General features: G+C 32.1%; 1 protein-coding gene across 1 annotated transcript; it reads right to left on the reverse strand.

Moving 5' to 3' along the window:
* Positions 1,695–9,352, reverse strand: LOC18598709 (protease Do-like 10, mitochondrial). Its single transcript, XM_018122328.1, has 8 exons — positions 8,713–9,352; positions 8,398–8,643; positions 7,636–7,831; positions 6,518–6,777; positions 5,991–6,118; positions 3,842–4,045; positions 3,428–3,478; positions 1,695–2,227 (listed from the first exon to the last, which is right to left on the reverse strand). Exons 1-8 carry the CDS (start codon positions 9,203–9,205, stop codon positions 2,000–2,002), a joined length of 1,806 nt encoding a protein of 601 aa, XP_017977817.1. The 5' UTR covers positions 9,206–9,352; the 3' UTR covers positions 1,695–1,999.

Here is a 19,540-nt window from a genome sequence, read left to right on the forward strand (position 1 = left end):
CATCAGTCTATTTAGATAGGAAGACATTCAAGATTAAAAAGCTTGTGGATGAATAAGTCAGCAATAACCATGTTGCTACAACAAGTGTGTGGATAGCCAAAAAGGTAGTTTATCAGTTGCATTATGAACCAAATATGTCTTACAACTTGATATAGTATAAACTAACTCGGAAGTATGGTATCATAATTAATCCCAAGAAGCTTTATAGGGCTAAGAAAAGAGCTTGAGAATTTGAAAGGATCATGCCAGGTCATACACATACCTGTATTTATATACTCAAATGTTAAGTGATATTAAGCTTGGTAACATTATTATCATGCAATTAGAAAGCCTTGAAATTAATATTAATGTTGATGAATCTTTTTCCCAATCAAAGAGGAAGTGCCTAAAATCAAACTCCCAATTCCCTTTATCCACCCATACTTCTTTCACCGTAGCTCTCTTATTATTCACAATTGGAAAGAGTCTAGGGAAAATTTCCATAAAAGGGAAATTAGAAACCCATTTATCAAGCTAAAACAAAATGTGTTTTCCATCACCCACAACCCACCTACAACTCTGCTTACTGACAGCCAAAACATAATTTAAAACGTAACTAAGCTCTTAGTTAATTTTGGGTATTAGGAGTCTCAAAAGCCAAGAAGGAAGAAAACGAAGAAAGGAAAAGAGAAAGGAAAAAAAGAAGGAAAAAAAAAAGGAGGAAAAAGGAAAAGGGGCCACTAATGGTGGTGTCTTTAAGAAGAAGAAATAAGAAAAAATTGGCAACAAGAAGAATGAGGAAGAAGAAAGAAAGGAAAGAAGGAAGAGGGGCCACTAGTGATGACACCACTAGAGAGAAGAAAAAAGGAAAAGAAAAAGAAGAAGGGGAATGGAAGAGAATAAAGAAAGAAAAAGAGAAAAGAAAAAAAAAGGAAAGAGAATCGGTTGGCTATGTGGCTATTTTTTTTTTATTTGACATGTAAATGCCATGTTAACATAGTCTGATATGCTCAAGGTTATGTCAACATCTCTAATGGTCAGTTTAAACGGAGTTACTCATATGAATCAAATTGCACACAATGTTCAAAAAACTACGATTAAATTATCAAAATTTTGAATAAAGTAACTCAATTGAACAAAACACTTTTGTATAAGGACTTCTTGAGTATTTTGATCATTTTTATATTGTTATTTTGATTAATTTCTGTTAATTATAATTTTTAGTATAATTATAAATTAACGATCATAAGACTTATCCCATGTATAGAGAAAAGTTCTAATTCTATTGAATCATTTTATTAAAAAGTGATTTACTTATCTTAGAATTCTATATTCCCTATATTTCTAAACTATAACCATATTAATTGAATAAATAAAAAACTTAATTTCAAATAATGAAAAAGAGATTTAAGTGCAACTATATATCCAACATCTAATAAATTTTTTATTAATCTTATAATCAAAATCTAGAATAATAAAAAAAAAAACTAATATGTTAAATCAAATGTAATGCAAGTGACATTAAAACTCATAATTGACAAAAAAAAAGTGTTAAAAGATTTTAGCTAGGCTATGCTTGACCGCCACTCAACGTAAAATCTCTATTCCTTTGATGAACTCCACTTAAGGCCTTGCAAAGGCACTTCCTAATTTACTCTGCTTATAACCCAAAAGAAAAAAACAGAAGATTAATTTAGATTAAAATTCCAACTGTGCATCATTAGAACCAGACGCTTCGTTTGCTTATTACTAAAAAGAATAACAACCAGCAAATTATCAGTTAAAATACCTGCATTTCTTCCATGAGAAAATTGCAATCCCAGAGCTATAACTCGAATCCCACTATAGTCCCATAAGTGTTGAAATATTATACCTACACTGTTTTGTAATTAAATTGTTACAGGTATATAAATTAACAACAAATGAATTACAGAACCAAAATTTTTGAAGTAAGCCAACTCAATGTCCGTGTTGTCTCAGTCTCGGCAGCAAGTTCGACTGAAGCTCCACTTGAGCAGGCTTAATCAATTTCCAAGTTGTTCTGTTCACTTACAAGGTCGCTGGACATTCGGGATGGTATTCTGTGACGTTCTAGAATTCTGGAAGTAGCAATTCTGGCTGATTCAAACTTTAATGCAACTACCCTGTCATCATCCAAATCAAACCTCAAGCTCTCTGTGCTACAATTTTCTACAAGCTGGCACAAGTGCTTTAGATTTTGAATTTCAATTCCATTGACTTTCTTGACCTGTCATCCACATAGTTTAATTTTCTTAGAAGAGAATTAACCATGCATGCAATATATAAGAATGCATACATAATTACATGGACACACTCCAGGTTTAGAATTCAAATCCAGTAACAGCATTAGTACAAACCATTAAATTGAGTGGGTCAACAAACAGCTAGAATTGTCTTATCATTCCCAACCAACAAACGCTATGCAAACAGACATCTGATCCTTAATTAGATTGCCTTGGAATTTCCAACCAGTATTTGCCCATTATCAGAATTGATGCAGAATGCAAATGAGCTAATTCAAAGATTAACTTACTTAAAGATTTTATTTTGTTACTTTGTCGTGTTTTACGGGCTTTATTTGCAATTTTATACATAGATTTAGGGTTATATTTGCTATTTTCAGCTAAATTAGGGCTTACGATCTTAGATTGTGTTTTTCTTATCCTATTAGGTTGTATTCTAAGTTAGGTTAGTTTTTTTTTGGAATCTAAGAACTTTTTAAGCTGTTGCTTCTACTTAAATTATTGGAAAGCTTTTATTTGGAGTCTAAGAATTTTGAAGCTCCTACTTCTACTTAATATATTGCAATAAGAGTCTGTTTCTTTTAGAGTTAGGATTGGTAGCATCCTATATAAATCAATGTACACATTCTATTGACATAAACAATATTACGAGAGAATTTATAGCATTAGTCCTATTGTGATTGTGTCATGCAGAAAACCTTAAAAGTGTGCTCCGGAAAGAACCTCAAGTGGGAAACCTAGCTTTTTTGCATTTTTCTTGTTCTTGTGATACAATCAAGGAGCCCTAAAAGTAAAGCCTTAGGATCATATTTCTTCTTCTCTTTTTTTTATTCAATATTTCTTCTTTCCTCAAAAATTGACAATTGAATATTGCTATAAAACCTAATATCCTAGCTCTCCTACATCATCAGTTGGGCTTGGCCGAGTCAAACTATTTTGCTCCGAATGCAAACAGTTATATAGTTATAATTGTCTTAACTGACATCTGAGATTTATAAGGTCACCAGTTTTATGCCTAGTGGTTTCCTATCATTTGAAGTGGCCCCTTCAATAATTACTTTCTCTTGCTCCTTCCATCCCCACCCCCAACTACCAAGAAACACACAAGCAAGCATGCTAGTTGTTGGTTTGTAGGAAGCTCAAAACATAAAAGAAAGATGATCAAAAGAAAAATAAGAAAGAACCTGTAATTCAGCAAGACGCTCATAGCCCGCATTGATATCATCCATCAAAACCTGAACCAAATAACTGCTTGTCAAGAAAGTGAAAGTACATGGAACATAGAAAATCCTACGCTTTAGCAATTAAACCCTAACGAATTGATTAAGTTTCCCCTTTTTTGGGGGCAAGAAAAACTTCAAGAAAGAACTTTTCCAAATTTTGAGATTAAGCTTTTTTATAATGAGTGAGAAGGTATGGACAGTAGCATCCTAGATTTCAAAGGCAAAATCATTTGCCAAAACAAATGAAGCTTCTTCTTACATCCATTCATCTATGACACAGATTTTGCTTGTCGCGGAGCTGAATTTTACAAACTACAAAGTTTTCTTCTAAAAGAAGCCATTATGCACTAATGCTGTCAAAGAAGTCATACAGACCTGAGACAGGATTACGAGTTGTTCCCCAGCCTGTTTAGGCAGCTCTCTTAGAGCACGTTCACAGAGTCGACGGGGTGACGTATTATACCAGTCTTCCCCATACTCATGTAGGTATGGCTGGGTTAGTGGAACAAAAACCAGACCAGCAAAAATGTAATAACTAGGAAGCTTATCAAATTGATGAACTGGAACCAGTGGCTGCAACTGTAAGATCAAGTATAACAAAACTAATAAATCCATATTGTAAAAATCAAGGTTAATTTCATCAACAGTCAAACAACAAACTAACATAGATGCTTTTTTTCCCTTTACTTTATCATGAATTACAGCAATCACAGATTTTGCAAGTTGAGGAAAAAAAACACAAAATTGACAAAAGTAATCCTTTTTTGGTCCAAGAATCGAGTCCACGATAAATGTTAGATCCTTAATTCATTAGGACTTGCAGTTATGGTTTTGGTTTTAGGTGTAAGAAAGGAGAAACAAATTGTAGCATACAATTTTATGCCTTTTTATTATTTCTGTTGTGAGGTTTTGGGGGGAGGTGTTACAGCAGGAAAGGCTATGCCCGTGGCATCAGCATGCATGAGCATAACAATTTCATACAGAGGAACATGATGGATGTCCAATCTCCATGGTTGTGAAAGCTACGTTTGTCCATTCAATCCACAGTGATGTTTTTCTACCATGAGAAATATCCTAACTTTCCAATTGTCTTGGAACTGTAGCCAGTTCCTAGCAAACCTTGATCAGACGTTATGAGGATGATATCTATTGTACCTTGATCAGTAGCAAAAACTTCCTTCTTCCTCCATATGTGATGGTGTTTACAATGGTATTGTTCATTTCATTGAAGCAGATGATGCACTAGAGTATTTCACCCTCAGTCAGCTTCTAATAGCGCTCAATTAACAGCTATAATAAATGTTTTCTGGGCACAGATCTGACAAATAATGAGCCCGTAAGTTTGATGAGGATGGCAGACTATTGAGTTTTTGAAATGTAAAATCTTGTTAAAAACAAGTTTCAATATGATTTTTATTCTTCAATAATAGTTTCTTCTATTCTACTTCCTGTTCTTTATCCTTTCTTCTTTACAATACTCTTATCAAAAACAAAGCCTCGTTTCCATAATCAACTTCTGGCTCTCAGACTGAATCATTCCTAACTCTTCCAGTATCAAAACTAATGTCAAACTATCAAGCTAAAATTTAAAGATTCTAAGATTGTCCTGCATAATAATGTCTTTGGAATGTTCTGATTGGCACACAAAAACCTCCGCCTGTTAGAGCTTGACCATGCAGGTCCAGCATCATCATATTATTTTTAAAGCAGACTGAACAATGAAGATCAACATGAGATGCTAGGTTTCAAATGAGGTCTCTACTTTTGAGCGTAAGACTAACATATGCCACTGGTACACACAAGTTTTACATTTACAAACATCAAATGAAACAAATCAATGTATAATGCAGCTTTGAATAGTTATAGTTTCAAACAGCGGGTTGTTGGGGGATTTGGTCATTGTACAAACACAGAAAAAGCAAAGATCCTGTATCGCCACCAATTTTATTGTTCTGTACACTCTACACTGCCTTGTTTTGATTCTATTATTCTAAAATCAACTCTCAGCCTTAATTTGAATCCCCATCTCTACAAAATACTTTTGATACTTGAACTTCATTCCAGTTATTTCTTTTAAAAAAAGTTTCCTCCGACATCTTTACATGCAAAATCCCCAGATATTCACTATCTAGTGAACACAAAACATGCTTATTCCAACAATTTTGAATTGACTGCATGTATCATAAAACAAAGGTACAACAAGTATACATTTTAACTCACTTTTCCAATACTCCAATTAATCTATTTCCTTTCTTATAACAACAGTTTTAAAGGCATTTATGGGGGGAGGAAGGCATCTGTGATTAAAATGAAAAAGAAGAAATAATAATTTATTCAGCCACAGATGATATTCTAAATAACAGCAAGGCAAGATATGATCAAATTTAGAAATCACTACAGGTTGCGTGAATGGTGAAGTCTTGCTATTTACCATTCCTCAAGACTTTCGTTAATGCAGTTTCACTGGGTTTTCACATGGACCAGACATTATTGAATTTAATTAATCTTTGGAACAATTACTCACAGGTCGAAGGGTGATGGTGAAAGCATGCTCTTCACCATTTCTCAAGACTTTAACTAGAGCAGTTTCATTGGGTTTCTTCATAGACACCAAATGATCAAATGTTATCCGCTCCCTGTTTCGAAAAGGAACTGCAATGTGTGTAAATTAGACACCAAATTAAAAATTAAAAAAAAATTATGAATACTGAAATGATTATCACCCTAGCAAAATATTATCCAAAAGAAAAAGCAAACAAAATTTCAATCCTCAAGTGTCTCACTTTCATGAAATCAAACAATTTTTCCTCCTTATAGTCTCAAAGGTATGTCTCCTTCTTTAGTCATGTTACTGGGAAATAAAACAAGCATCAGTAGGAAAAAGGACTCAATGATATCCATACGTGGGTGTCAGATTATTTTATCATTGGAATCCTTGATTGTTGAGTATCAATCACACTTGCAAAATGTTCATAGGAAAAGTGTTGAATCTCACTTGAAATTTAAAAAAAAAAAACAAACAATAATGAGTAAAGACTATAAAGCAAGTACCAGTTCCATCATTTGCTATAGGCACACCATCAAATTCAAGGATTATATCATCCTTGTTTAGAACTCTGTGTGCATCAGACAAAGGATTAATTTTGCTCACAAGTACACCAGTCATCTGAGGTTGCATTTTGAAGTGATTACGAAGCTGGACATTTTCTGTAGGCTGGCATGAGAGACCCATAGAGCAGAATCCCACATATTTTCCACTTTCCTCTACACCAGCTATAAAATGCTTTATTACGGGAACAGGAATTATATAGCTGCATATCATAACAAATAAAATAAAAAATAAATCAATAATTAAACAGACAGAATTGTCCATCAAATGCTTTTGAAGTGGTAAAAAGTTAATTTAAGTTTCAATAACGTATAGTGTAGACATGTCTTCCTTAGTTTTGATCTGATATTTATGTAAGTTGTTGCACTTTCAGATAATATATTCTAAATAACACCCTTGTTTATTAACTTTAAAGAGCCAAATTCTACAGTATATCATATTTCATTATTGAAATATCAGAACATATAGTCTTTGAATTCTCAAAGCATTGTTTTGAGCGCAAAATACATTAAAAGCTTCCTTCTAATCATTATGGCCAAAATGTCTAGCATTTAGCAAGCCTTAAATGGTTTTTCTTTAAAAAAAAGAGTTCTTTTTCCATTCTTTTATTTATTTGTTTACTTTCTCTTTCTTTCTTTTTTTTTTTTTTTTGGTGGTCCTTGTTTTCATCCACAGTTAAGAAGACCTGAAACGTATGATGCATGACTTGGGAACTGATTGCTAAATAGTGAGTAGACTGATATAGCAAAGGAGTAAATAAACACGTAGGCAACAAGTTAAAACTACAAGCTTCATGTTTAAAACATTGTACAGTGTTTAGCACACACCAGGATTAATAATAGGATTGGCTAATAATTGTTATATGCTATCAAAACTATTTGAAAAAAATTGAAGCAACAACAAAGAGGAATGCAAGCACTTGAACACCCCACCAAATACAGTGCCAAATTGTAGAAACCCTTAATAAAGAAAAGTTTTACCGCCGTAAGTATCAAATGGTCAATATTAGAAAACCCAAAAGCTAAATGCTACTTGCCAAAAAGGCAAACTCACAACTCACCCTATATTTTCAGCACCTGAAAGGTTTTGGAAAGCTACACCAGCAACTTTGTTGCCCATGATTGCAGGGCCCCCACTATTCCCTGGGTTTATAGCTGCATCTATCTGTATTGCCATCAGCTGGGTAGCACCATGTACATATTGTGTAGGCTCAACTCTAGAAACAACCCCTTTAGTAACAGAAATGTTGTCCCCTCCTGCATCCAGGGAAGAAGTGCACAGCATGTGAAAGTAAAACATTAAGTAATTCCTAAATGAATGTTCAACATCCTGTTATTTGCCTACGAGGAAAGCTTCAAAGCCTAATAACTTATTGTCATATAAAGAAAAAATATTCTTCCATGGCCATGAAATTACACAAATGGGACTTACTCAAGTAATACTTCAAATTACAGCATGCTGAGGTAAAGACTTACAAATGAGGTTCTAACAAATGAAAAAGACTAAAAACAGGCAAGATAGGATCTCAGCTCTAACAATTACTAAGCATTGAAAAGTGATACCTCATCAATATAGAGACTGATGTGTGTTTGCTAGTTTTTCCCAGTTGCTTTACTATGTTAAATATAGTCTTAATCCCCCTAGCTCACATGGGACATATTTAGAATTGCAATAACTATCAGATGGTCCTAGCCGGCAAATACAAATAGTCATTGTAGCTTCATTAACTCAAACAAGGCAGGAAAGGGAAAAGCAGAGAATCAGAAACTTGATACTATTAATTAGGAAATTAAAAAGGTGGATTTTTTTTTTCCATGGTTACCTTGAGGATACCCAACAACAGCAACAGCTTCTTGCAAAAATGGAATGTCTCCGAGCTCCAAGAAATTCACACCCTCCCAGAACTCTTGGCTTTCCACAACAAGAATAGCTAAGTCACATTCATGACCAACAGCTAGAACCTCCGCTCTATATTTAGTGGGAGAGCCGTGTTTTCTAACAAGTACAAATGTATGATCAGCCACCACATGAGCATTTGTAAGAATCTTTTTTCCCGGAATGACAAATCCTACAGTTAAGAAATAATGAGTAAGCAAAGCTCAGAAGAAAATGGAGACGGGGTTCTTTTTCTACTTGCCTGAGCCCATGGTTTCGCGTTGTGACTTATTCTGCCAAGGAAGGAAATAGTTGGGGCTGCTGGTAACCGTGAAGATCTTCACCACAGAGTCCAATGCCAGCTCTATTGCCAAATATGCATCTGTTTCTGTATGGAGAGACCGTTTGCTTCTAACCACGTACCACCGCTGAATGCTACTCTGTCTCTCACCAATATCAAAAATACTAATGCTGCTTTCACCCTTGCAACATAAAGGAAGGACTTTGCGTTTACTGACGGTGATGCCATTCCTACAACAATCTCTCCCCAACAACAACAAAGACGACGAGTTATTACAACATCTTAGCCTCCGCAATGTACGGACTGAAGAACCCAGCATCCTTTTTGCTTCTTCGCCGATGGAGGATGAAAGGAGGCCAAGAGGGGCAAAGGTATGCTTATGTAAACTTTTGCCAACCCTGCAACTATTATGTGCAAAGTGGGCCGAGGCTAAACCTCGTACTGGCATCGTCATTTTGGGTTAGCATTTGGGTCCATTTGTGCCATCTCGAGGCAGAATCATTTTAGGTCATTTCCAGGATCGTCAAATTGAAGAAGTTGTAGCAGATAGAAGAGGCGTGGTCCAAAGTTGAGAATTCAGAGGCAATGGGTTGAGATAGTTAAAAGGAGTTGAAGCTTTTCTTATCCTTTTGAAATTAGAAGACATACGATTAGAAAACCCTTAAATTATTTAAAAATTTTAAATAAATTTTTATTCTTTTATAATATTTAATTAAATTTTTATATTTTTATTATAAATCAAATAAGTCTTTATAATTAATAGTTGATTAATTATCATTATTTAAAATATCATTTATCATTTTATATTCAATGACATTGATGTGAAAGTAAAAAATATTACATGTTCATGTCAACATACCACGTCATCGTCTATTATAACATGTTAACATACTATGTCCACATCACATGACATAAAATAACAATTGATATTTTGACTAATAATAATTAGTCAGCCATTAGGTAGAAAGGATTTTTCGATTCAAAATAATAATATAAGGACTTGATTAATTGAAATAAAAAATAAAAATTTTTAAAATTTTTTTAAATAGTTCAAAAACTTTTTTAAGTATTATGTCAAATTAAAACAAAACATTCAATAAAAACAATAAATGAGATGTTCATTACTATGCAATAAATACAAACTCAAAGAACGTTGGAAGTACAACAATGGAAGGATTTGAGAGGCAAAAGGGTGGACGGTGTGTTTAGGAAAGATTAATTGCCAGGCAAAAAGTGGAATAATTGAGCAAAATAATAGTATTGAAAAAGTTGCTTGATAACTCTATTATATAAAGTTATTTTGACACATTTTGAGAGCTTAAGTAGTTAGATCTGTGAGATTTTAGGTTCAAATCGTAGTATTTTCAATGTTTTTCTAGTTTAAGTTTGATTATATGTTGAATAGTTAATTTAAGTTATTTTAGTTAAATTTTATGTTATTTTATTTTAAATTACTTTAAGAGTAGTTATTGCTAATTTTTCTTATTGCTTTTGTAGGAAATTTGATAAAAAAGACTAGGTGATGAAAATCAATGCAAGTATGGTGATGGCTTCATTCGTATATGTTTCGGTATTTTGACCATATCTCTCTCTACAAAACTCTAAATGAGATCATTCTTAGGCCACTAGAATTCTAACAAGAAGGGATACAACGTTTGTGTTTACCAATTTGCCCAGTTCTGATTAGATTGTGGTCAAAATATTTGTCTAAGTCGAAGTAATGCTGCAGTTTGCATGGACTAAACATGATTTGGTATTTGGACCATATCTTTCAATCCAAAAGTCTAATTGATATGATTCTTAATCCATTGGAAAGATAAGAGATAGGGCTAAAACTTTTATGTTTATCACTTTGCCTAGTTTAGAACATTTCAGGGTGAAACTCACATTTGAATTTGATAGACCGCCACAATGCTAGGAGAACAAGGCTATAGCATTGATGACAGGAAGCACACATACAATTTTCCAAAGAGCTCAGCGCTGCAGCGTTGGAGAAGTAGCGCTGCAGTGCTAGACGATTTTCCAAAAATAAAAAGTTAACGAGATTTTAGAAATTAGGTTACTTGGAGCCTATTTAAGGGGCCTTTTTCAAAAGTTTCTAGAGGGCGGCAAAAACAACTATTATGAAGATTTGGAGCCAAGAACAAAGCAAGAAAACTAGAGAATTGGAAGGAGAATCAAGATCAAAAAGCTCCAACTATTAGTTTTCTCTTTTTACTTTTGTGTTTTTCTTATTTGCTTTGACTTCGATTAATGGCTAAATTTCTTTGAATATTGTTTTTATTAGATATTATGAGCTAAATTATTTTTTTAGGATTGCAATTGAACTCACATGTAATCTAAACTTTCAATCTTTTTCTTGCTTATCTTTAATGGGATTTGAATTGTTTATTCCAATTTGTTCTTAATGCTTTTAATTGCTTGATCACCAATTAAATTGATTTAGGAACGCAAACAAACTTGGGAAAAGGAGTTTAATGTAGACTAAAATTGAGATAGCATATAATCATATTAATTGATTTGCGTATAGGATAGGTATATACCCATAGGCCTTATGTAGCTAGATTAGAGCCAAAACTTAATAAGTCTATTTTAATCTCAATTCATATAGGAATATAGTGTTTTGATTAAAATAGATATTTTTATAAGATGAGTCGGAAGACATTTATAAATAATTGAGAACTCTAAGTTAGCAATTTAACCCATTGAAATAAGTTAAGGAAGAGAGTTAAGATTTAGATAAAGTGTGAAGAATATTGTAATCCTAGGCTTATTTGATTTGATTTTTATCTAATTATTTTGTTGCTTTGATTTCTCTTTTTAGTATAAATTTTGGTTAATTAGTTTTAGTTAATTAATTTAGTTATTTGAATTTGATTATTTGGATAAGATTAAATTGTTCTAATTTTAGTACTTAGTAAAATTTTATATCAATTCTCTATGGAATCAATACTCTACTTACTTATATACTATCTATTTGATACGTATACTTGTGTAGTAGAATTTTAACTGACATTGCTTGCTGATTATTGAAGTACTTTTGGAGGAGCCTACTTATAGGCATTCTTAGTTGATCAGATTACCCACACATTCCTCCCTTGTCCAAGTCATTAACGTTGATGAAGCTTATTGCCCTTGGCCTCAAAATTACTATTATAATAGGAATTAGGATGGTGCCTGTAGCTACTCTATGAAAAAGTTCACAAAAAATATAGATTATGTTGTAATAGACTTCAATTTGGTACCTTTAAAAGAGTTTGTAGGGAAAGCTATATTGTATTAGTCAACTATATGTATGTATGGTTTTTGCTGGTAGAAGAAAAAATAAACTGATAATAATTGAAGATAGTTATTTGCTTTGGTTTCAATCGATGGAAAGCTTCTCCTGAATATATGTTTTTAAAACAATACTTATCCAAAGAAGATTGTAGTCATGTTACACATGCAATAATTTTTTTCTATTAAAAATATATTGTTTAAACAAAATGAATAATATTAGTGATTTGGAGGTCTGCTCTTCATTTTGTCATATAATTTGTCCCTATTTCTTTGATTTCTGTTATGCTATATTGTGTTAGTCAACTGCATGAATGTATGGTTCTTGTTGGTAAAGGAAAAGATAAAGTGATTTTAATTGAAGATAGTTATTTGCTTTGGTTTCTTTGGTTCTTGATGATCAATTTTTGTCATTTGTAGGTTTTTATTGTCTGTAAGTTGCTTGTAAGATTTGCTTTGACTCACTAATTTCAAGTAAAACCATATTTCTTGCTTATACTTACATGGAAAAGAAACAACCGTATTTATGTCAGTAGTATATATAATAGCAATAGTTCATTAAGTAAATGAGACAATAAAATAATTGAAAGAAAACCTCATACGCAAATCGAATAGTTAAGAAAGAGGCTCCCATATTGGTTAAACAAAATGATTAAACTGTTGCATATCTGTTAGATATATTTAACTATAGTGATAGTTTCTTGTTTCTTTTGCCATACACATTTCCTCTTATTTCTTTAGTTTTTGTTGTTGTGCTCCTTCTGTTGGACTTGTTGTACATATAAGAAGATAAAATTTGTTTAGTGCCTAATTTTTTAAAGGCTTTTAAGTTAAATCAATAAAAGATTTGTAAAGTAATCTAATTAACATACATGATTTTCGATTTTTTCACTAGTGATTCTTCTAGGATTAATTCCTTTGTGATTTGTGAATCTATTGGTGATGGAGACACTTCAATTTCAGAGTTTTCAATTGTGAGTTATGGATTTTTAGTTGCTAAGGCAATAATAGTATTTCTTGTTGTACCTTTTTCTATTTCGCAACGAACAAGCAAGGTTTCTTTGACAGTGTTACAGTAAAAAACCTTGAATTTCAACAATCCCTGATCAATAGCTTTTGCAGTCAATCTTAGTTGGAATGTTCTTTCTGTGTTTATCAAGGCTTTGACAGGAGTTGGAATAATCATTTTGTCAATTTCCTTGATGACAACAAGCTCTGCTATAGTTGCTCTAGTCAACTTTCTGCTTGCTGATCGAACACTTGCAGTTGAATTTCACCAGTTGTATCTTGTATTGTTAGCTCCAAAATCATCCTGTTAGAAATAAACAAAAATATCATTATTGTTATGTTGTAGAATAATATTTTGTTTGATTTAAAGATAAAATTTTAGTTTTCTTACATCAGTACTAGTACTTTTTCATCATGGGTTCTATACCATAATCTGTTAGATAAATATTTCAATCCTTCTGCATATTCATTGCATGCATTGTAGTACCATCCATTTGGTGCTTCTATATTGACTATTGTTCTTGTGATCTCAAACTTTTTATTTTGTAGGAAGATGTAAATGTTATTGTTAATTTTGATAGTATGACGAATTGATTTAACTTGATGTCATAGTTAGGAATTTATGTTTTTGTAGTTAAGAGCTGTTTTTTTTCATAAATGATTATAAGTAAAGAAATCCTTGTTGCTCAAAATATAGTAGTATAGGTAGTTAGATTTTTACCATTGTTTTTCCTGATTTTATTGCCAACAAGTCTCCAATTGTCGCATTTTGTATTGGAGTTGGTTGAGTAATTTGTAGGAGATTTCCTTTCTTTATTTTTTGCAATTGGGCTTCAATTATTTCATGTTGGTACCTGTAATTTTTTTTGTTAGTGATAAGTAGGATGCTTTCAAGGTCGTTTTAAATTAGATAATGTAATTTTCAATTTGTACAACATTACCTGGCCTTTAGTTCTTCTACTTGAAGAATAATAGGATCAATATAAACTCCGGTTGCAAAATAGAAAAATGTGTATAATGATCCTACAAAATGTAATTAGTTGAATAGCTATAGTTTTTTTATGGTAAATAGTTATTGTTATTGTTAAAAACATTTATAATGATCAACTTACGCATATAGGTCTTGATCATCAATCCAACAATAGCAAGAATAGTGTTTGGCTTGTTTTGAAGTATTTCATCTTCATTTATTTCCAATGCCAACTTTTCATATAACACAACTTTGATTATTCATGTAGAAATATTGATGTAAAAATGAACTATATATTCATCATAGTAATTGCCTAAGATTTTGTAGATACATGTCCCTTTTTAAGAACAAGAGTACTTTTGTGATTTAGCTGAACTTTGTTTACAGAAATTATTGTTTTCACCACTCTAATGACATTTACAATTTTGGTATTGAAACAACATAGTATAAAAGTTAGAAGTTAAATAATTGAATGCAATTTGATTATGTAGGATATTTTCTTTTAATATCTGTCAAGACATTCTCTTGGTGTATCCTGTCATGAAGTATGGTATACTCTATAAAGTTAAAATGATGAGTAAGATATGCAATTCCATCTTCATGAACTTGCTTCACTTCTGTTGCTTTTGAAAATACAATCATCAGATCGCCAGGCAAAGCATTGTAGTTGTTTTTGCTTTTCATAACTCGAAATTTGTCAATCAAGCATACAAAGCCTTCTTTCAGTATAGATTTAAATTGTTGTGCATTTGAACTTCTAATCATTACTTGCATTACATTTTTCTTTCAAAGATAAATACAATAAAGTTGTATTTTAGTATTTTTAAAAGGTATATAGTAAGAAAAATTTAAGTAAAGGTTTTTATTTTTAATAAGTTACCTTGATATCGGCAACTATGAAATCAAAATTCAGAAGTGTTTATGGATTATCTAGTGTTGTTGACTACCAGATTCGAATGACCTTCACTTTCACTAGTTTTGGTGATTTATACAATTCCAAGTCACTTAGATATTGTTGGTCCATTTCTACTTGTTGTAGTAGACTTTAATAAATATAATACACCAATGCATAATGTAAATACAGTAAGAACAAATGATGTAATGCAAAGAAGTTAAATATTGAAACCATGATGTAAATCATTTTTACAATAAGTTGATTATACAAAGATGGTTAAATGTAGTGTAAAATATTGAGAAATGAGAGAATATATAACCTGTTCTTTTGACAGATTAAGATAAACAATTGTAGAATGTAGGGTAACAGTATAGTGTAAAGATTCTATCAATATAAACTAGTTACTAATTTCTAGCAGTATTTGTCTTTTATATATAAAATAAATGGCTAAAGGTTATCAAATTCAATGTATTTGTTTATTTAATGATGACTATGTGCTACGTATATTGAGAAACAAGTAGACCTTTTTGACTTTTTTATTTTGTTTAATAAATTTGATGGATATTTATTATAATTTAAACATTCATGTATAAAAGAGATGTCTAAATTGTACAGATTCAAGTTCATGTAGAATAAGAGGATATAGACAGTAAATAATATTTAATTACAATTAATAAATATTGAATGAATCAATCCTCTAGGTATTAAAAGTTAGAAATTATTGTTTTCAAGTAGTTTTTACTAAAATAAATAAAAGTAAACTAAAAAATCCTGAAAAATTTAATGATGACATTTAGTAAATGTTGTCTTTTAAATTAAAATTAGCTTTAAACTGTGCCTTTGTAACCTGTTTAATTACCTAATCAAAACAAATTTAATATCTGGAACATATGGGATAAAGCTTAAAATTGAAAATGACAATGTGAAAACCTCTATATCTAACATTCTAAAGCAATTGTGATTTTTTTTTTATAATTGGGGGAAGGGGAATTCGAACCTTACTCTTTAGGCAGGGGGAACATGCATCACTCAATGAGCCAAATGCTCAGGTGCTAAAGCAATTGTGACTTTGAAGTTTGATCAAATAAAGAAAAAATATCTAGAAGCAACTATCTACACAGCTTGACAACTTAGTAAGTTAGTATAATTTATGCCTTACGTGAGCATTTTAGTGAATCCAAATTAGCCTCAAAATTGATGAGCACCCTTAATAAAATCAATATGAATGTCAAGAGTAATCATCATTATAACAAAAATAAGTAAATAATGAAAAGAAATAAAACGGATAAGATCCATGTGCCAACAAAAACATCATAATCTAATATAAGCAAAATATACTCATATCATGAAAATCAAAGTAAAATGCAAATTTTGGAACAAAAATTTAATGCAATTATTCTTTTTACCAAAATTTTTTCTTTTAGATAGAATATTTATCATCATGTAATATTACCGTTTCTCTAGGCTCAAGCGCATTGGTAATACATCTTTTCATTATCCCAATGTCTTAGAAGGAAACATCTTATGTCCCAACTTCATTATTATCTTCATTGTTTGTTATTGCATATGTTTTTCTTGTATATTTTATTTCAGCTTAAACATTATCAAGCCATGCATCCTACAATAAAATCCATGTGGTAGTCAATAGAAGTTTTGATATAATAATTTAGAAGCTTTAGGTCAATAAGATAATTTACATTGATTTCATTGTCATTAAAATATTCAACAAAGTTTCCATCTACATCAAATATCAACCATACCATCTATTATTGACCCTTTGGAAGGTTTAGGATAACACTCTTTATCAGATATACCAAATGGAGGAATTGATTGTCTAATGATGTGGTGTTTTACAACATTTTTTACCATGTTAGTTTCCAAATTTTACAATAATTCAAAGATTTTAGTTTTAAATTACTTAAACCCATTACCTGCTATCTTGGTCCCAATATAAAAACAGTCCTACCATGTCGATCATGAAAATTTGCTTTATATACTTTTTTGGTCTCACCTTCTACTACAACTTCATGTTGACAACAATACCATTCATGTGGTTAGGTAAAAATTAATCTCAGCAACTTATAGAGGAGCTATTTAATATAATTATATCAATTAACCACCATCATTAACCCTCTTTTATTAACATTAAAAGGAAGAAAAATATGTTACACAACTTAGTAACTCACCCAACATATTTCCTCAAGCTTATAAATTAATCTCCATTTGCGTGTCTCTTCTAGCATTTTCTTTGATTTGTCAACATTTCGGTTTTGTGCTTCCAAGTATCTCCTCAAGTAGGCATCAATGTCATACTTCAAACTACGCCCAGATAATGGTGCCAATGCAGCTCTAAGCTCATTGACTTGCTTTTATTTTTATGTAAAAGCAAATATTAACCAAAAAGTGATCACAATTTAAAGACAGAATTACACAAATTTTCACAAATACTATTGGTAGGTAGATCACATATTTACTAGTGCAACATTTCTCAAGATAAAAAGCAGCGAAGGGAGATCTTAGTAGACAACACAAAGGTTATGCCATAGTTAAATATAAATTCACAAACTATTTAGACTTTATTACCTTGGATTCATGTTGCAATGAATCATTCTCTTGGTCGTGATGAGAATTGCTCCATCTACTAAACATCACGTCAGTGTACTGCATTAGCATTATAAGTTGCTACTCATACTAATTTGATCTATTAATAGAAATTAAACAACTTGCATTGCTTTCATCTCTGTAGATTGTTAAGTATTTTTTAGATGCTAAAATCTTCCAAAAGGTGAAGTTTGTGTACCCAAGAATAAAGACAGCGTGGAGCTCATGAGATCATATTTTGATGAGGAAAATTTGCCAACTGGGTTTGGAAGAAAGGTTGTATTGCAGTACAACCGTGGAAAATTCTCCAAACAAATGATATAGGATAACATCTGTCACGACCCAAATTTCAAGCCATGACTGGCGCATGGGCCCAATGGATGTAGTCCACTAAGCCCAAACAAGCCTATTAATTTGACATGTTCATCATTCCGTCATAAACTGCTAAGTCATATATCATAACTTAGAATCAAAATACTATTAAGCATTGCCACTTCATACTGGCATACCAAACAAGTGTATATACACTGTCTACACATGTATCTTAATAATTCACATTAGGTTCGTCTATACACAACAAAAGGAGACTCGATGTCCAGCGGAAAGACTCAGACGAATGTACAGCTACTGAATGCCGAGACACCTACTAAAAGATGGATACAAGTCCACGAGGACACCTCATCCTAGTTACCGACTGTCTCTTAATCTGAAAACATGAAGTTGAAAGCGGTAAGCATAAACTCAGTGAGTGAACAAGAAAGGAACAAGCATACCATAAGGAATGTTTATTGAAATCATGATGCACTTATTTTCTCAAAACAATGCAATTTGTTCTAGTTCTTAGTAGAACCCCTCATGTAAACCCCTCCTGAGTAAATCACTTAAAAGATCCATACTCAACTATGGTACCAAAGAATCGAAAAATATAGCAAAACCCACAAATTAGCCAAAAAAGACAAAAAGTTTCTCGCTGCAGTGAACTTTATTCTCGCTGCAGCGAGAACCAGGTCTGAGGAAGGCCCTCAAACCTGAGAGTTTCTCACTGCGGTGAGAGTGAAAACGTCCAGGAAAAAGTCTCATTTTCCTTTAAAACAAGCCATCCTGCTAAAATAACAATAGCAACATGTAACACATGTAAACTGCCAAATTTCAACAAATCAAATGCTCACATATATGCATTAACAACCATATACCATATATGTATGTATATATATATATATATATATATATCAATCATCATATACACCCTCCCATCATCATCATCTCATATGCAACGTCTTATGCGTACTCCCACTCGCATATAGTCAGGTCAGCAACGGCTTATGTGCACTCTCACTCACACATAGTTGGGTCAACAACGGCTTATGTGCACTCCCATTCACACATAGCCGGGTCAGCAACGACTTATGTGCACTCCTACTCGCACATAGTCGGGTCAGCAACGACTTATGTGCACTTCTACTCGCACATAGCTGGGTCCACATCAACATGCAAAGAAGCATCCAATGCATATCATGCATTTTATCATATTATGATAACACATAAACTATTGTATAACACATTTTCACAATATAAAATCATTTTACTAAAAGCTTGTTCCCAAGGTACATTTTCTAAGACAAGTTGGATAGAATCTTTCATATTTCCCAAAACAAGTTTGAAATGCAAGTCCACTCACCGGTATTCGTTAAGCCTTTAGCCGACTCTTAATCCCCCTAATGATCCAATTGGGGTGATGGGGCTTCATTAGCACCTACTATCAAATTAACATTTCCATAATGTCAATTTACATACTATAAACGCTAAAAGTTATCTTTTAGCTAGCTTTCAATTGCCATTTAAATGGCCATCCATTTTCACTTTCCTATCACTTCAAAGTGAATTAACAATCTCAACTACAAAATATTCACAAATCAAATCTCTAGTCATTCTCAACACTTAAAACCCAATACTAGTTTACTACTCACCTTGATAGCTTTGTAACTTTGAACTTCTTTCCAAAAGCTCTCAAGCTATTAATAAAGCTTCCTCTTTCTCTC

This window comes from Theobroma cacao, chromosome 5 (genome assembly GCF_000208745.1).
Source record: "Theobroma cacao cultivar B97-61/B2 chromosome 5, Criollo_cocoa_genome_V2, whole genome shotgun sequence".
Lineage (NCBI taxonomy): Eukaryota > Viridiplantae > Streptophyta > Magnoliopsida > Malvales > Malvaceae > Theobroma > Theobroma cacao.

What these genes read in the sequence shown, in the direction of transcription:
- LOC18598709 (XM_018122328.1), bottom strand. Translation starts at nt 9,205, where the DNA reads ATGACGATGCCAGTACGAGGTTTAGCCTCGGCCCACTTTGCACATAAT. An exon ending in ACGCGAAACCATGGGCTCAG is followed by an intron (nt 8,644 to 8,712) that starts GCAAGTAGAAAA and finishes TCTTAACTGTAG; the next exon opens with GATTTGTCATTCCGGGAAAA. An exon ending in AACTCGTAATCCTGTCTCAG is followed by an intron (nt 3,479 to 3,841) that starts GTCTGTATGACT and finishes TATTTGGTTCAG; the next exon opens with GTTTTGATGGATGATATCAA.